Source organism: Amphiura filiformis, chromosome 3 (genome assembly GCF_039555335.1).
Source record: "Amphiura filiformis chromosome 3, Afil_fr2py, whole genome shotgun sequence".
Classification (NCBI taxonomy): Eukaryota; Metazoa; Echinodermata; class Ophiuroidea; order Amphilepidida; family Amphiuridae; genus Amphiura; species Amphiura filiformis.
This window is the reverse complement of record NC_092630.1, coordinates 6,651,555-6,669,284: the sequence shown is the minus strand read 5'-3', so window position 1 is coordinate 6,669,284 and position 17,730 is coordinate 6,651,555. Positions and strand designations below refer to the sequence as shown.

General features: G+C 36.4%; 1 protein-coding gene across 1 annotated transcript in view; it reads left to right on the top strand.

The window, feature by feature from the left end:
- The first annotated feature begins 16,012 nt into the window (after positions 1 to 16,012).
- LOC140147933 (uncharacterized) overlaps positions 16,013 to 17,730 on the top strand; it is a 269,908-nt gene continuing 268,190 nt past the window's right edge. The window contains exon 1 of the mRNA XM_072169728.1: positions 16,013 to 17,277. Coding sequence (XP_072025829.1) covers positions 16,944 to 17,277 — 334 coding nt within the window. The 5' untranslated portion in view covers positions 16,013 to 16,943. The remainder of the gene's footprint in view (positions 17,278 to 17,730) is intronic.

Sequence of the window (17,730 nt, the reverse complement as noted above, 5' to 3'; positions counted from 1 at the left end):
GCTTTTAATTGATTTGATATAAAAGGGTTCACACTTTAAAGAACGTTTTGCATTTACGTGATTTTTCTTTTTCTACTGCTTTGGACATTTGCTTTTATTAGCAGAAGCATTTTTGCAATTACAATATAATGAGAAAAATGCTTCTGCTAATAAAAGCAAATGTCCAAAGCAATAGATAATGAAAAATCACGTAAATGCTAAAATTTTAGCTGAAATATCGATATCAAAGCGAGTACAATAGTTTTATTTGAATATTTTATATCTTCCAAGAAGCTATATATACATAAACAGCTTGGAATCAGAGGATATTTTGAAAGCCAAGAAAGAAGAAAACAGACAATACCTTCATTGATGTGGTTTGGAGTAATAGCTTAAGAATACCCCTATTCTGGAATATATGTAGACTTCTCAGTAGTCCACTTGCCCATTGTGCATACTCTTAAAACTCTGATTTAATTAATTTGTGCACAATTGACAGATTTTCACATCTGATCTTTTTAGTCACCGTACGTACTCCCTCTGTTTGTTAGTTTCCCAAGTGGACTAAAAACTTTCGATTGCGGTTAACCATGATGCAGTCATGTCTACAGTAGAATTCATCTCGACCTTTGCAGGACTTAACCCCATTAAAAGCTATTAAACCAAGATAACACTCATTGAAACAGCTCAACTGATTAAATCGGATCTTCTCTGGTTGTGCACAAGTGACTGTTTTCATGTGCGATATCGCAATAAATCTGGTATTCATAGCTTCAGTTGGGTAACCGATTATAAAGGAAACGAAAGGAAACAATGTTATGTGTGGCTTTGTTCACGAAATCAGACAATGTCGTGCTTTTTGTAAACCAGCATTCTTGAAAATGAGCAACATAATGATTTTTGACTTAACACGGTTTAGAAATAATTTCTTCATATTTTTGGTGTTATCTGTCGTTTACATATCCTTCCTAAAACACCAAAGTACGAGTATTTCCAAACATCTAAATTTGCTAAAAATTTAGGACATGTTACAAAACTATATTGTCTAGAATTTTAGAAGAGTACTTTTAATATTGGCCGGTTATTTTTCACACAGCGACGTTAACTAGGCAATGTACTATTACCTATAACATTAACTAAAACACCAAAGTACGAATATTTCCAAACATCTAAATTAGCTAAAATTTAGGACATGTTAAAAACTATATTTTCTAGAACTTTAGAAGAGTACTTTTAATATTGGCCGGTTATTTTTCACACAGCGACGTTAACTAGTCATATCCCCATACTGTTAACGTAGGGCTATTTGTAAAGGTCACGCGTCAATGGGAAAGAGCACTGTGTGTTGTGTATAGGAAAACGGACAGTAACTGCAGTATGCATGTTTAACACGGTTGTCTATGGATGAGATTGTCGGATTTCTGGCCTACTAAAATTGGCCATGATGTAATCCGGGGGGGCACATCAAACATTTTTGGTGGGTATGCTCCCCCGGAATTTTGAGGTGGTGGGTCTTTGGGAGCTGATGGCGTACCGGTAAAAGGGGTCTTTCGGAGCTGCGAACCGGGCTGTGAACAAGTAAAATGGGGTCTTTTGGAGCTGCGAAAAGTCAAAATCAAGGGTCTTTCTTGGCTTTTTGGCTGAAAATCGCCTGAAATTTTTGGGTCTTTTAGAGCTGAAATGATCAAAATCAAGGGTCTTTCGGAGCTGTATTTTGGTCAAATATAGGGGGTCTTTCGGATCTGCGAAACCCAAAAAGGGGGTCTTTCCGGGGGAGCATATCCGTATGGTCATTTGTGTTGAGTGCCCCCCCCCGGGGATGTAATGCATCTTTAAATGGATCTGGCTTGTGATTGGTCGCCAGATCTCAAATGTATACAGTGTAAAATATGATATAAGGATCCATACTATATCGTCAAACTCACCCACAATATTCATACAATGATAATGGAATACCGGGGGTAGAAATCTAAAGACAATTCAGACGAATATACAAATATAATACACCCAACCACATTCTTTATTGTTTATAGGATGCAGGACAGAAAAGCAGAATGGCAGTTTTAGAGTAGCCTTTGGCCACGATTCCTAACCACTTCATCTTGGTTGGGTTCTCATCTAATCTGAATCACGTTTTCCTTACTATCGGTGACCCACTTTACATAGGATATAGTGAGACATATTTTGCGGCTAAATGATGATAAAATATTATATTCCTGTGTCTTCAATCATGATCCGGATGCTATTACATATAATAAATGATGGATTTTTCTTACTGTATTAATTATCCATGATGATATATCATTAGCATTGTATAGTGGTTGCAATCTTGCATATAACACACAGAAATAAAGATTACGGAGTTTACGCAGTGATGCGTTTGGCGGTTATGTTTTCGCGCCAAAATGTTTGATCCACTATAAATATTTTTACACTTTTTGAGATGTTTAAATTGAAAAATATATAAGTGGTACCCGGTGTTTTATTGTATGCCTTACCTTTTCCTCTCTTTGGTTTGGCAACACCGGGTCAGACTTTCTTTAAAAAATATTTAATGTAAAAAAGGACCTAAAATATGAATATTGACCCGAGTCTTATAAACACTGTTACCCCGGGTTGGGAAATATTTGTTATTCTTTTCTCTTTTATTTGACAACATCCATGGTAGCACTGATCTCACAAGAACCTCGTTGTCGAACGGCTGTGTTACCACTTACTTAAATTTTAAAATATTGCTTCTACCCATTTATCACTAGTATATTGTAACTCCCAGGACAGCTTTAGATTACCACAACCAACAGGATCCTCGGCCACCGTATACGTTGCCCATCAACATGCTTTGCAGAGATTTCAGAGGCTCTGGGTCGCTTAGGGTATTATTGAAGAGGTGTTATTTTCGTGCTAGCCATGCGCTTAAATGGAAAAAGTTCAAGTTTTCAAATTATTTTCTCAAAATATCAAAAGCTATCTTAAGAACTAATGAATCAATACTAGGCTTGTTTGTACTCATTTTAATGCATTTTTCATTCCAAATATGTTCATGAAAATTTACATTTCTGAAATTTTTGAATTTAAAAAAAAAGAAGAGAGTTAAACAAAATATTTGAGAAAAATTACGCCCTCATTTATATACCGTAAAGGTTCGCCTAATGGCGCACATGGACTCCTTTGCCTTGGAGTAAATTTTATGTACAAATTAATTGAGAGCCCCCTCCTCTGAAAATCCTAACAAGAATTAAGGATACGTGCCGTTATTTGCTGGTGTGATTATTACGAGAGGGCACTTAGGTTGTTCTTAAAATTACAATTAGATCAAAGCAGCCTATAGCGCCATTACGCGAATCTTGAAGGTAGTACAAGATATATTTTTTACCAAAGACTGTTATTATATGCGTCCTTGTGACACACATTCCCTGACGTTGACGTGATACTAAATTATCCAATACCGAAACAATTCGTGATCCCGCTTTGGTCCCACAGAATGACAATTGTATGACCATCCATATGATATGGAGCGCTCATAGAACTATTGAGCTGCACCATAAGAAGGCACTATATATGACTAGTCCAGTGCTATGTTAATTAGGCGGATGTTACTACAGGTGTCGACATTGCATCCCATATTACCTCACTGGCACCTGCAGGTAACATGGCACACCGATTCGTTCCTCACCTTTTCGTCATCCATATATAACGTCATCCGCTAGGCGTAGGAGTTATTCCCTCATGATAAACACATTTTCATGTTTTTTCAAACGTCTTTTTACCAGTGACCTTGAACATTGTGTCTTAAAAAATTTATGGGTTGTATTGATATACATCCCTGTTTTTCAGGGGAGAAAATGTCAAAGCCTGGAGGCCTTATCACATGGCTGAAAATTCATGGGGTATATAATGGGGACATGCATCATAGTCACACCTCGTGAACGATCATGATGATAGCCATATATTCACAGGCGAACAACCAACTGCAAGCCCTGGGCGGAGAGTACTTTTAAATTTGGTATATGATATCAAAGCGATATTGATAACAAAGCAAAAAGCCTAACAAAGTATAAAGCCTCAATTTATAAGCGTCAAATAACAAAACATGATATATATACCGGTAACATACATTCTATCACGACATAGCATAAGAACATTTATTGAATATATTATTTTTTTCACGGCAGTGAAATGATGCCACTTGCCCCCACATCTCATATGCACAGTTTATCCCTTACATATCCTGTGTCTTGAATAGCTATATAACCCACCAACCCTGTGGTTAAGAGGCTAGGAAATAATTCCTAATATCTCATACCCTAGTTTGTATGCCTTTATCTAATCTTGCCCAACATGACAACTTGCTATTTAGCCCTTAAACCTGACAAAGAGTCTGTTTAGTGTAGGAATTTTTTAGCCTTTTTTTTAAACATGTTTGCAATTGGCTTATAGCTATCACATGCTGACAATACACATAACTGATTGGTTAATCAAAACTAGCAGGCCATGGTCAGTCCTAATCACAAAGTAAACATATCATCTGTATTAGAAAACTATGCAGCAGGCAATTTACTTCAGAAAACGTTCAATATAACTACATTGCACAAAACTAAGTCCATTATCTATACTAGTTAATTGAATGTTTATTGACTCTTGTAATAACCCATGTGTATAAACCTGTATAATATCGGTGTTCATAAATATCCCTGACCCTGACAAAAGCTAGCAAGAGCAAATGGCTGTGTAATTTGTTTACTTTAGTGATAAGGCATCTTGAATACAATTTTCTTCGTAGTTATAGCCAATTTTATTTGGTAGGTGGCTTAATAAAAATTCCTTTAAAAAAGGAATGGGGCGCCGAATGTGAGCTTGGTCGTGATGTGGTGAATTTCATGGTGTTTAGATTTGGTATTATTATCTCTTGCAAACCCGGTGACACCTCATTATAGAAATCAGACCTGTCGAGCCTTTTCCAGGCACGAATTGGGCCATATATAAAGAAAGTTTTGCTACTTTGCAACGCAATAAAAACCTAAATGCAAAATGAGATCCTGTATAGGTGGCTCCCGAGGTGGCTTAAAAATGCAAAATGAGGTTTTTAAAAAACATTGTTTTCCAGATTAAAGACGCAGGTATCATTATTAAGCCTCGTATCACTTATTTATTGTCGAATAAGTGCAGAGTAGGTTAGATATGAATATTAAATGTTAGACCAAAGTAGCTCAAAGTACATGTACTATACACCTGATCCGTGAACTTGTCTTTTTTAAAGACAAATTCTTGTTTATACTTAGAACACGGGATTAAAAGCCCTATTCAAACAAATCAGCGTGATAAAAATGCAGCATTTTCGTTCATTTTTTGCATATATTAACATATGTTTCTAATTGTGTTACTACAATGACCTATGGCTGTATTTTTGGAACAAAAATTCAAGGTAGCACACCGTGCTATGGAATGAAACATGCTACATATCAAAGTGATAAAGTAAAAAATGTTGAAATAAGGGACAAAACAAATACCAAAGATATCATTGAAATAAAGGCAAAGTGGGGATAGGCGTGTCACACAGCTCGTAGAGAGGACAATAGATGGACAAAGAGGTTACTGAATGGCAGGCAAGAACAGGAAAGAGAAGAAGGAGGAAGACAAAAACGTAGATGGCGTGCCTGGGCAAGAGAAGCACAGAACAGAAGTAAATGGAAGCTACTTGATGAGGGCTACATCCGACAGTGGGTGACATAGCCTGTGAGGTGAGGTTAGGTTTCTAATTGGTGAGTTTCACATTTGCTGCATTTTCTTTTTATGTAGCGTCGCAAAAGGGGTTTTGATTTTTTCAGCTTTGTCGTGATCTTTGCTTCCCACGTTGTTGTGATATGTCTAGATGTGATGATATTTTCAGACTTCCTGGTTGCCGTTTATTGATGAGTTGATCGTAAATCAAAAGATAAATTGGTAAAACGGATGGCTTGTTCGGTACAAGGCTTCGAAAACAAAAATCAGAACTTAAAACGTAAGTGCTCACTCAACGTGAGAAAACGGATACTCACGAGAACTCGACCGGCGGTTGCCGGCGGTTGAACTGCGTTCCATTGTTTAGAACAGTAGAACCGGCACCAACCGGATGGAACCGCCCGGAACCGGCGGTCATCCGGCAGCCGAGTTTTGATCTCTAGCTGATGATGGATCTGAACTTACGAAACGTCGTAACTCTTTTATGATTTACCCAAAGAACATTTGTTGTTACGTAATTTACGTGGTCTATGTACTCCATCGAGAATTTGGACATATTAAGCTTATTTTAGAAAATATACGTTTTGGAGTTCTTGTGAAAAAAATTGTTTTATTATCTCTAAAGTACCAAGTTCCTTTTCAATTCATACATTTCTCCGTTACCCGCCTTTCCCAATCCGCACCATTAAATTCTTGTTTCCATTAAGACTGTCGGCAATTTTAAATAAAATACTTTACATTTTTTAGATCTTCTCAATATTTGTTCTAAGTATTTCAAGATTTATTTTACAGCTTCGATATGACCATGACATATGAACAAGACTTTCTTAAGTAGGCAGCCTTTCAATATTGTATGCGCCGTAGGACTAGTTCTATTCATAAAGAAACAGCATCTTGTTAAATCTATAGACGTTTCAAAGCAAATAGGACTGCATAATACATATTTTATTAACCCATATTCTTCTAGAAGTATTTCCCTTCAGTAAACATTCACCAAATAGCGCCATTCGGTTTTAAAGGCATCAAAGGAAATTGACAGTTTATCAGTACATTTCAAATTCAAATATCTTACCAGAGTGTATTAAAATCTTACAGTTTGTAATGTTGTATTCATTTGAAGACACCAATAATTATGATCATGTCTGGTGATTTCTGAGTTAATGAAAAGCAATGTTTTTGTTTTCTATTTACCACCCCTATAATTAAAAACTGAATACTAGAAATTAAGATTTGATTTGAATCTGGTCAACCAGACATACCTATTTTTGACGGACGAACCGACGTTGCGACTAAAACCTTCAGTCTTCAGCTGGGTTGTGATGCAAATGACCTTGAGTATGTTTTAGTCGCAACGCCGGTTCGCCCGTCAAAAATAGGTATATCTGGTTGACCAGATTTAAATCAAATCTTAAATTCAACATACCCAGATGATAAATGAGAGTCTACAAAGTTTGAATACTAGAACTACTACACCAGCTTGTGCATATATTGTCATGAACGAATGACATATATCTTTTAAAATAAAACCTTTATCGGTAAATTTCATTTATGTCTAACATCTCCCCATTAAACCTGGGTGAAGGAAGCTAAGAGCAAAGCTCGTTGGTACTGCAGGGATTCGAACCCACGACCACAAGTTGCCTCATGATTATGAGTCAAAGTCTTTACCCGTTACGTCACCATTTCTCAATTTTGCGTCATAGAGGCATTGTGACATTGTGGTGAAAGTTAGCTTTTGTGTTATTAATGGGACGAGGAGACCTTTATCTATCCATTGGTCGTTTTATAGCTAAAATCCAGATGGGACACAAATACCCCCTTCCACATCGGTGTTTATACGAAGAGTGTAAGGGCAACCTTAAAGATGCGCATTAGGTTGCACTGCACACTTTCTTGATTCAGCTCAGATTGAACTGGATTTATACTTGCCATGAAGTAGCCTCTATTGAATTCTTATGCACCTGCTCTGTGTCCTAGTTTGACGACACACGTGTTTATGTTTCATTGAAAACTCGAGTCTTCCTCGGGGAAACTACGAGTGCTTGTGTTTTAAAACAATTATGTAGTGTGTTACGTAAAAGGGATAAAATGTAAGGTTTGAATTATTCTACAGACGTGCTTTAAGTAACCAAGTGTAGGGTAAAGCTTGTAAGTACAAAATAAATCAATGGGAGAAGCTGTTGAATTTCTTTGCTACTTGTAAAGTCCAAACTTTTAGCAATAATTTCGAAGTAAAACTTCATCCAGTATTACGTATTATCAAAGAATTCAATACAGGCTGTTCGGGGATGATCCGATTCGAGATTCGATTGGCATAGAAATGGTCAACGTTCGCCAATACCCCATAAAAATTGGTCCCATTTTATCCGAATAAATCCATAAATGTGATCTTCCAAGGGCTAATATAGCAAATCTGAAGAAAATCAATGTAAATAATTAACACCTGTTTTGAATTAACACAAGCTAAGAATTTGAGCCATACTGGTGATATGCCATTTTGCAAAAGCTGACTAGAATTACATCGTTCAAGGAAATGTACTTTAAATGAGCATCCGTCCCAATTGCGAAGTGGTCAACAAGCTTGCTCATTTTCCTGTTCTGAAATGCCTGCAGCTCTTTACAATTATTCTGTAACACGCGTGAAAGGAGAGTGGCTATTGTCAATTCAGGACATATCCTAGCAAACACAATACGTTTTCGAAAACATTTGTAAAAAGTTAGAAAAAATGCCGGAAAACGTTTAAATGGTATACAGCGATGTCAAAACTTTTTTTGTTATTCTTTTTGTAAATGTCTGACAGGTCTGTAAATGTTTGCCCAGGTCTGACAGCAGAGCTATGCGCGGGGAAAGCATTCCACATAGGGGTTGTAGATGGGACACAAGATCTTTGATGGGCTGACAATATTTGATCGTTGTATCACGACCGCAAGACCTACGATCATATGGACCGGCGAGGCGCGACAACACCTAGGATCTGGAGTTTGTATGTTTGGCTTTAATTGACACCAGTATTTCTGGAGCTTCCTGTTGCTGCTCGAACTGTCCTTCAATGGTCTATCGGCTGAATACGGTGACCAGCTCATCTTCTAGTAGTCTGATGATTCGCTTAGCTCTGTTTGGGATATAATCAAGCTAAGCAGGAGAGGTTTGTTGGGGGAATAAAAAGTTGGTCACCGAGGAGTTAAGGCTACACGACGTATTGTATGTCGAAGCAACCAAAAATCGATTTTCATCATTTAAATCAATATTTTATTGAAAAATAACACTTTGATATTTTGCAAAAGTTCATTCTACAAATCAGATACTTTGAAAACATGCTTGATTTATTGTTGTTAATAAGTTATGTACGTTTTACAAAAGTGTTGTTGTTTCAGCCCTCTTTACAACTTTTAGAGCTACAGGACCTACAAAAGTATATGCTATTTGAATTCTTCAACACGCTCGCTATGAAATGATCAATGAAATGTTTGCCAAAGCTCACTACCATTCGCAAGATACTGTGAACCACCAAATCGCAACAATTAAAAATAGTTGCTAACTTTAAATCTCCATGAATTCTCCATAAATAATCTTAATGAGACCCATATCTTTAAAATGTGCCTAACTGTGAAAGTCAGAATGCTGTCTTAATTTGAGAAAATCCATAACAAGCATTGTTTGTATCAGTTTTATTTTTATCTTATGCTTTGTTTGATATGCCTTTTCTCTAAAACTGACAGTTTTTTTTATCTGTGCGTATTGTACTCGTGATACTGTAATGTTTACTCAATATACATTCGATGTTGTTGTTGTGTCTAGTCCTTATTGATGTCCACATTCACAGGTCAACTCGAGGTACATTACAATACAGCAACAACATCATCGTAAATAATACTTACCAACCAAACAGGAATGGTTTACATAAGTAACATACCCTGACGGTAATAGAATATAAATGGTATACTCACAGTTATTTACGGCGGAGGTTTATTGGGAGGGGATGGTGGGCTAATGGGAATTTCACAATTTTCCAGACACCCTATAACGCGTTCACTGAAATGTGGTATCTCTCCCTGTTTTTTCGTGTATTTTCACATTTGTTTGTTTTACCCCCTCCTTAAAGTCAAATCCCTCAATGCTTAGTTCTGTAGATCCGGTCATTGAATGTGACAGTTGCACGTCATTCGGTCATTTCAAATGTTTAGTTTTAGTTTTGGTTTTGGTTTTGGTCACGTGGTTATATTTGAAAATTTTTAGTGTTTTTTCCTTTGAACTATTTTCAAAAGTTTTCATAATCTTTATGTAACCCGATATTTAATATTTGGATCCAAACAATCATACGTTTAAAAACGTTTTTGTGTTTGTTGGGGGAATAACAATTTGGTCACTGAAGAGTTAATCTCCATGAATTTTCCATGAATATTCTTAATAATATTTAAAATGTGCCTAACTGTGAAAATCAAAATGCCGTGTGAGAAAATGCATAACAAGCATTGTTTATATCAGTTTTGTTTTTATCTTATGCTTTGTTTGATATGTCCTTTCTCTAAAACTGACAGTTTTTTTTATCTGTGCGTATTGTACTCGTGATACTGTAATGTTTACTCAATATACATTCGATGTTGTTGTTGTGTCTAGTCCTTATTGATGTCCACATTTTCACAGGTCAACTCGAGGTACATTACAATACAGCAACAACATCATCGTAAATAATACTTACCAACCAAACAGGAATGGTTTACATAAGTAACATACCCTTGACAGTAATTAAGAAATAAAGGGTAATGCATGATCCTTTACACGAAAATAATGTGTCCGAGGCAGTAAAACGTAAATAATGGGTGAGGCGCAGCCGAACCCATTATTTAAACGTTTTACTGCCGAGGACACATTATTTGCGTGTAAAGGATAATGCTGCACCCTTTATTTCTATTCTATTACCACAAAATAGTGTGATTTAAAGAGAAAATATCAAATTTTTTGCCCAAATATTTCAAGTTGTTTACCTCAAGGTGGAGCGCATAAGCGTAGCCAAAGCGTATGTACATTCCAATAACACAACCTAACATTCCATTCTCCCCCATAAGCAGGTATGTACATACAATAACACACCCCTGGCATTCCATTCTCCCCTACATAAGCAGGTGTGCTGTGCGCTCTGCTGTGCGCTCTGCTGTGCGCTGTGATGATAGAAGAACATAAAGTTCGTTGCCCTTGACACTTTATCGCTAATTAATGGTCTGTCACGTGACGCGTTTCAACAAATCACAGTGCGCGATTTTGAATAATGGGTCGTGGGGGTAATAGAATAGAATATAAATGGTATACTCACAGTTTATATCATATAACGACCGATATTTACGGCGGAGGTTTATCGGGAGGGGATTGTGAGCTAATGGGGATTTCACAATTTTCCAGTCCCCTAAAACGCGTTCACTGAAATGTGGTATCTCTCCTTGTTTTTTCGTGTATTTTCACATTTGTTTGTTTTACCCCCCTCCTTAAAGTCAAATCCCTCAATGTTTAGTTCTGTATAGATACGGTCATTGAATGTGACAGTTGCACGTCATTGCCGACACACGTTTTGTATGATAATAGTTCATTGCTCACTATGGCATAAAGATGATATCAATATTTAAGACATTGGGAAAGAATACGTGCCTGGAAAATTGGGCAATCGCAATATTATTGATTCTGCATTTGATTTCACACGATCATGTTTCATTTAAATCAGTCTAGTCAGATATCATTGACGGGACGGGGCTCCTTTCTCTCCCATAGTCCTGTAGATCCGGGCTTTGCATGTGACAGTTGCACATCATTGCCGACATATGTTTTGTATGTAAACATCTCAAAAAAAGTAACTAACCCCCTTTAAATAATGACCATTATTCAAAAATGGGTGATTCTATTACAAATCTGTAAAATGCGTTGGAAGCAGAATTTATTTCTGCATATTTTGACACCTCATTTGCAGCAATTGACTAAATATTGACGTCACAGCGTACATTTAAATCAATGTAACCCAAGATTTGAAAGTTGCAGTAAATTGTATTGATTTTGTATTCAGTGTAATGGAAGGAAATCTGTGTAATGATATCTGAGTGTTTTTGTATTGTAAAAATTTGCATGTAAGTGCAACTTTCAAATCTGGCCCTTACTACATTAAATTGACCGGTGTTTTATTGTTTTCTGGGCTATCGTATCAAATGAGGTGTCAAAATGCGCAGAAATAAATTATGCTTCCAACGCATTTTACAGATTTGTAATACAATAGCCCCTTTTTGAATAATGGCCATTATTTAAGGGGAGTTAGTTACTTCTTTTGAGATGTTTATTAGCGTAACGTGACAATAGTTCATTGCTCACTATGTCATAAAGATGCTATCAACATTTAGCACACTAGGAAAGAAGACGTGCCTGGAAAAATGGGCACGCACAAAAATGGGCACGCGCAATATTACCGATTCTGCATTTGATTTCACACGGTCAGGTTTCATTTAAATCAGTCTCGCCAGATATCATCGACGGGGCTTCTATCTCTAGTATGTGACTATAATTCTATTTTATTTCTCATTGACGACTACCATGTATTATGTGTACAATGGAAGGTTTTGCATAAATGTAATGTTAAATTAACTTTTTTGCCATCTGTCACGTTTGATCTATAAATGTGCCTTGCTTCTAAAGATGATCATGATGATCAGTAGGCCTATAGTCAATATCAGTTCATAAAAAAGTTTAGTTTTGAAATGTGAGAGGGCTTTGTCATTAGAAAGCAACAACTCAAAAAACAAAACAAACACACAGCAATTTAGGCATTTTAGAAATGAAGGAATTGATTCTCGATTTATAAGGTATATTGCTAATCGAGATCGATGGGCAAACGTGATGCATTCTGGGAATGAAAAGGGCTCAAAAGCTATAGAATTCTTCACCCGATATCGCGGATTTGAGCCCTTGTACTTCCCAGCATGCATCACGTTTGCCTATCGATCGCTATCAGCAATCATCAGTCACCTTATGAAACCTATCATGCTAGGTGCAACTTGCAAGTTAAACTTGTTTTACATTTAGGGCTATATCGTATTTCAATTATGTTTCTAACTACCTACTTCGTGCGATGCGATTCTTTAAATCTTTTGTTTGATTTGTTTTCGTTGGTTTCTTTCAGCGTATTCCCAGACATGCGTGTTTTCTCTAACAATGGCCATGCTTTATTGCTCCGTATTTCGTTTCCTCACTTTGAATTTCCTACTTCATAAATCAATAAGCAAGTGCTTCTGCATGAAATGAGAATGCATTGGTTTTTTTACGAAGTTGTAACAATTCCTTTATATCCAGATTGGCTTGCTTTAAAGCGAAAGAAACAACCATCTTTCAAAAGAGGTTCTAAACATCCCTTCTGTGGTGACATTTTTTCGAAATGGTATAGAAAGACAACAACACCATTTTTAATTAATTAGGTCCGCTTAAGTATACCTAACTATACAGGCAGATTGGTGTTTTGTATGACTCATATAATCATAAAATGACATAAAACGATATAAAAATAACCACGCAAAATTTTTTAATAATATTTTAGGGTCCTTACAAACAAACATTAGCCACCCACTCAAACAACAAAATACCACTTTTGCAATTGAAGAGAAATAATGCTGGTACCAACATTTTAATATATAAAGATTCCAGCTATAAACGAAAAGCCAAATCAGTTGGGCATGAAATATGTTTTCCTTCATTGCATCATTTGCTTTGAGCACTTTGTAGCGCAATTGTTGTTAACATATGTGATGTTTGGATCTATTGTGCTTAGGAAATTGGCAATCAAGAGGAACATGGATAAATACGACATTGATAGAAAAGTTATTTATACCAGCGTACTTCAAAATCAAAACGCTATAAATGCATATTTTGGTGTATTGAATGAACGCGCAATGAGCAATGGGAATCCTTGACATCCTTAAGTAAGTCAACACAATATTTTCTAAAATACGTGTAGGCAATCCTCAAATATAGCGATTTCACCGGATTGTGCGTGTAGAAGCTACGTGTCGTTTATTTATGTACAGGGTGTCCCAGAAAAAATTACCGAGCAAATAAACTTGAACGTAAGTCGAGAAATAGACACCAGAATCATAAAATGTAAAATGTAGCGCATAGCTTATTTTGCTGTGCATCACATACGAAAATTTTACTTGATTCGGTTGACTGGTTGCGAAGAAATGAACGATTACATAATGTGTGCATCAATTCAGTTCATTCCAAGTTTGATCAACAGACGCTTTTTTCATACTCGCTCACCGCTGCCTAAAGTGTGTGTATCTCATTAAATTTAGTCCATATTATATATTTTATAATCGAACGGTGTTATGTCATTCATACTTTCTAAAGATGAATAACAGTTTGTCCGTAAAACTTTGATTTCTGCAATTGGAAGCTTTCCCACTTCAATTCTTCATGTTGTGCAAATATGTTATATTTTAACTTTCCAAAGAACATTTGAGACAAGAATAACAATTATCAAGTGCTTACAGCTTTACATGTGATTTTTGATACCAATATCATTACTGTCAAAGTTTTAAAAGATTTAAACTTTGCATTACGATTTCTTGAAAATATTCCAAATACATTAATGCGTGTGAGAAATTTTTAAGCCAGCTGGAATTCTTTATGCAATACTTTTTTATGCAACATTAACGAAAAATATATATTTACAAGTACCGAGCTTCATCTTACAAGCAAGCTTTCATTTTCAATATCGTGCAGGTTTCCAAATTTGAACAAAACCTAATTAAATGTTTTTCAAGAAACAGATTGTTTTCATTCATTCATTCATTCATTCATTCATTCATTCATTCATTCATTCATTGTATTTGTTTAAAAAGAACGAGTATTTCGCAGAAGAAAATATGAAGCCCATTGACAGTTAATAACTAGTGTGCATTATGTTGAATGATCTTTCTTTCAAACTTGGAATGAAGTGAATTAACACATGCGTTATGTAATCGCTCATTTCTTCGCGATCAGTCAATTGATTACAGCGAAATTGGCATATGAAATGCAGAATAAGATGGGCTACACGCTGATGTTTAGATTTTTGGATTCTGATGTCTATTTCTCGACTTACGTTCAAATTTGTTCGCCCGGTAATTTTTTCTGGGACACCCTGTATGTGGGTGTTGTCGTGGTCATTGTATGAGGTGTGTAGGTGGTTACATGTACAAATGTGGAGTATAATAGGATTTATGATACTGCATTGTTAATCAATAAAGCTGAATTTATACCCCATCGCTGAGAGACGAGTGATTGTTTATTAACCAATGAGGTAGCGCGCTTTTCAGAACGCAGCAAAAGCGCGCTACCTCATTGGCTAGAAACCAGCGATGGAGTGTAAATTCAGCTGAAGTTGTTTTATCGGTACACCCAGGATCTGGAAAACGCACACTGTCATCAAGTTTGTTGCTTCATAGCAAAATATGTTGGTGATGGATCATGTGTGGGTGGAGGTGTGTGTGCCCTTAACAATATGACTTATCCTGTACAAAAGATTTACTTTCAAAGCACGGAATCATGCAGACACCACTCTGGCGTAATCTGTATTGTGATATATCTTCATTTGAAGTGCGTCAGTGCGTTCGTCTACGCTCTTGTTTTGCTCTATTTTTGTATGTTTTTGCCTGTTTAATTGTTTGTGAATATGTCTTTTTGCCCGCTCGCGCGAATATGAACAAATTCAATTACCGAATATCAAACAACCATTTATACAACATTAATAAATTTCTTTATAAATATCTTCTTTTCATTTACGATCACGACATTAATTACGACTTTATCATCGCAATTATAGAAAACAAACACGGCACCATATCTTCGTCAACACATCCCATCCCATCGACTACTATAGAATAAATGTATGAAATGCCTGAATCGGTGCTTAACCAAGCTGAAAAGATCACGGAAATGGCACATTAATATCTCCAAAATAGATTAGAAAATTGACGATAATAACATTTGATAGGCACATAGATAATATAGATATATAAGCCAGTTCCTTTAAGATATTTACATATTTAATGACCTTATTGTCAGATTATCAAGTATGATTCGGCTCTAATTCATAGCTCTAAGCTGTTACTAGTTGCATAGCTACTGTATCAGTCACTCATCCATTAGAGAGCCCTAAATCTTTAATCCATTACCATTTTATGGTCTTTGCACTCAATCTTCGGGCAAAAAACATACTGCTTTTTAACATTATATTCGAAATCAGAACGATATAGTGCTCATGCGGTTGCCAGACTGGCATTTGTCAATTATTGAATCGCATGCAGACGACACTCCGTTTAAGCGGTTTTCAGCACAGAGATATGTACAGTAACCGAATCAGTAAAGTATATAACACTCAAGCAGTGCGATGACGAATGAAAATATCCACCAGTGAGCCTGTACGATTTTGTTATCAGTCAGTTAGTTATGAGGATGCATTTAAACATCTGAAAGATGGTGTCGTCTGTGTCTTAGATACACACTCTCTTATATGCTGTGATCAGCCTACCACATATAGCATACAAATTGGCACTGCTCATACTCACACGGGGAAACAACCGATAGAGGCGGAAAGCCACATCGCACAGCGGTGTCACGGATGTAAATTTTTGCAAGCAGTGTATTTGTGAATTTTGCGATACGGAGCAGATGGGTAGTTTCTACTGCAGAGATGATAGTTTGTGAATGTTGTGAAAAATAAAAATAACAACTAGCTTGTCTGACCCTGGAGCTAATCTGCCATTTTTTTTATTATCAACAACCTAATTTGTAAAAAAGTGGAATGGACGTGCGAAGGATATGCAAGGATGCACTTTTACGCCAGTGGGATTTAGGGTAGTTTCAGTGCGTCAGTTTGGGAACATAGGATCATAGCTTTGTTTTGTCTTCGAGCTACATCTATAACTGGAAGTTTTAAAAAGGAAACACAATGTACGTGAATGCTTGGAACTAAAAATTAAAATTCATTTTGTTGAAATTGGATCGTGATACCTGGGGGCCCAATGCCTTGGATTATAGAGTGTGGAATTTGACATGGAATATCGTGAAATATAACACGTCACTTGGTATAATTATCGTTATCATATACATGACCCTAAAGGGGCTTGTTTGATATCAACAATTGTTAGGCCTGTTACTTATATTGGCGGGTACCTCCATAGGGACATGTACCCTCAGCACCGGACAAACCAAGACCCCGTCGAACCTTTATATCGGAATGCGAGTTCTGACGGTAATTTTTACCTTTACAATGGCATTTGGGATTCCCTTGCCGTCAGTATGGGGAAATCTATCTTCCTCCTGGCAAAACAACAACGACAACAGAGTCCCAGAAGATTGCCAAAAAGACAACTTAGGATTTCAGATCAACGTAACAAGATCAACAGCTGGCGATACTATACAGAGTTATTGCCGTCAATGTTCAGAACTCTGCGATTATGCCAAATCTGTCCGGATACGATGCGATTTAAAAGAAACGCCGTGTGTTTGCCGTTGTCAACAGGGACAAACTTTCCGAACGGATATAATGAAATGCGTGGAAACGTTTACAGGTAAGAATTGAGACATGAAATTGTTAGAACAGGTGCTACGAAGATGTTGATTTAAATACAATAGCAATGCAGCAACAGCAACGCAAAAGCGGCAGACAAAATTCCATATTGATAAATGATTGACATTGGTTTTAAAGAATCATGATATTATGCTCTTCGGTTTTGAAAATATATTTTTAAGACATTAAAACTTTAACAAATTCAGTAGGAAAAAGAATCAGTAATTACAACACAATCGAATAGTATTCAAAACCGAAATGTTCCAAATTTACCCACTTAAAAAATGGAAGTAAACTGCATATGCCTTTATCGTAGAGCTAACATACTGCAACATCGTAACCAATTGCCAATAAACAAACCATAATGTTGGCGCTAGTGGCAATTTTGACACATTGACAGCGGACATTAATTTTCTTTTTTTACCAAACCTTTAATAAGAGCGTCGTTTTAAAA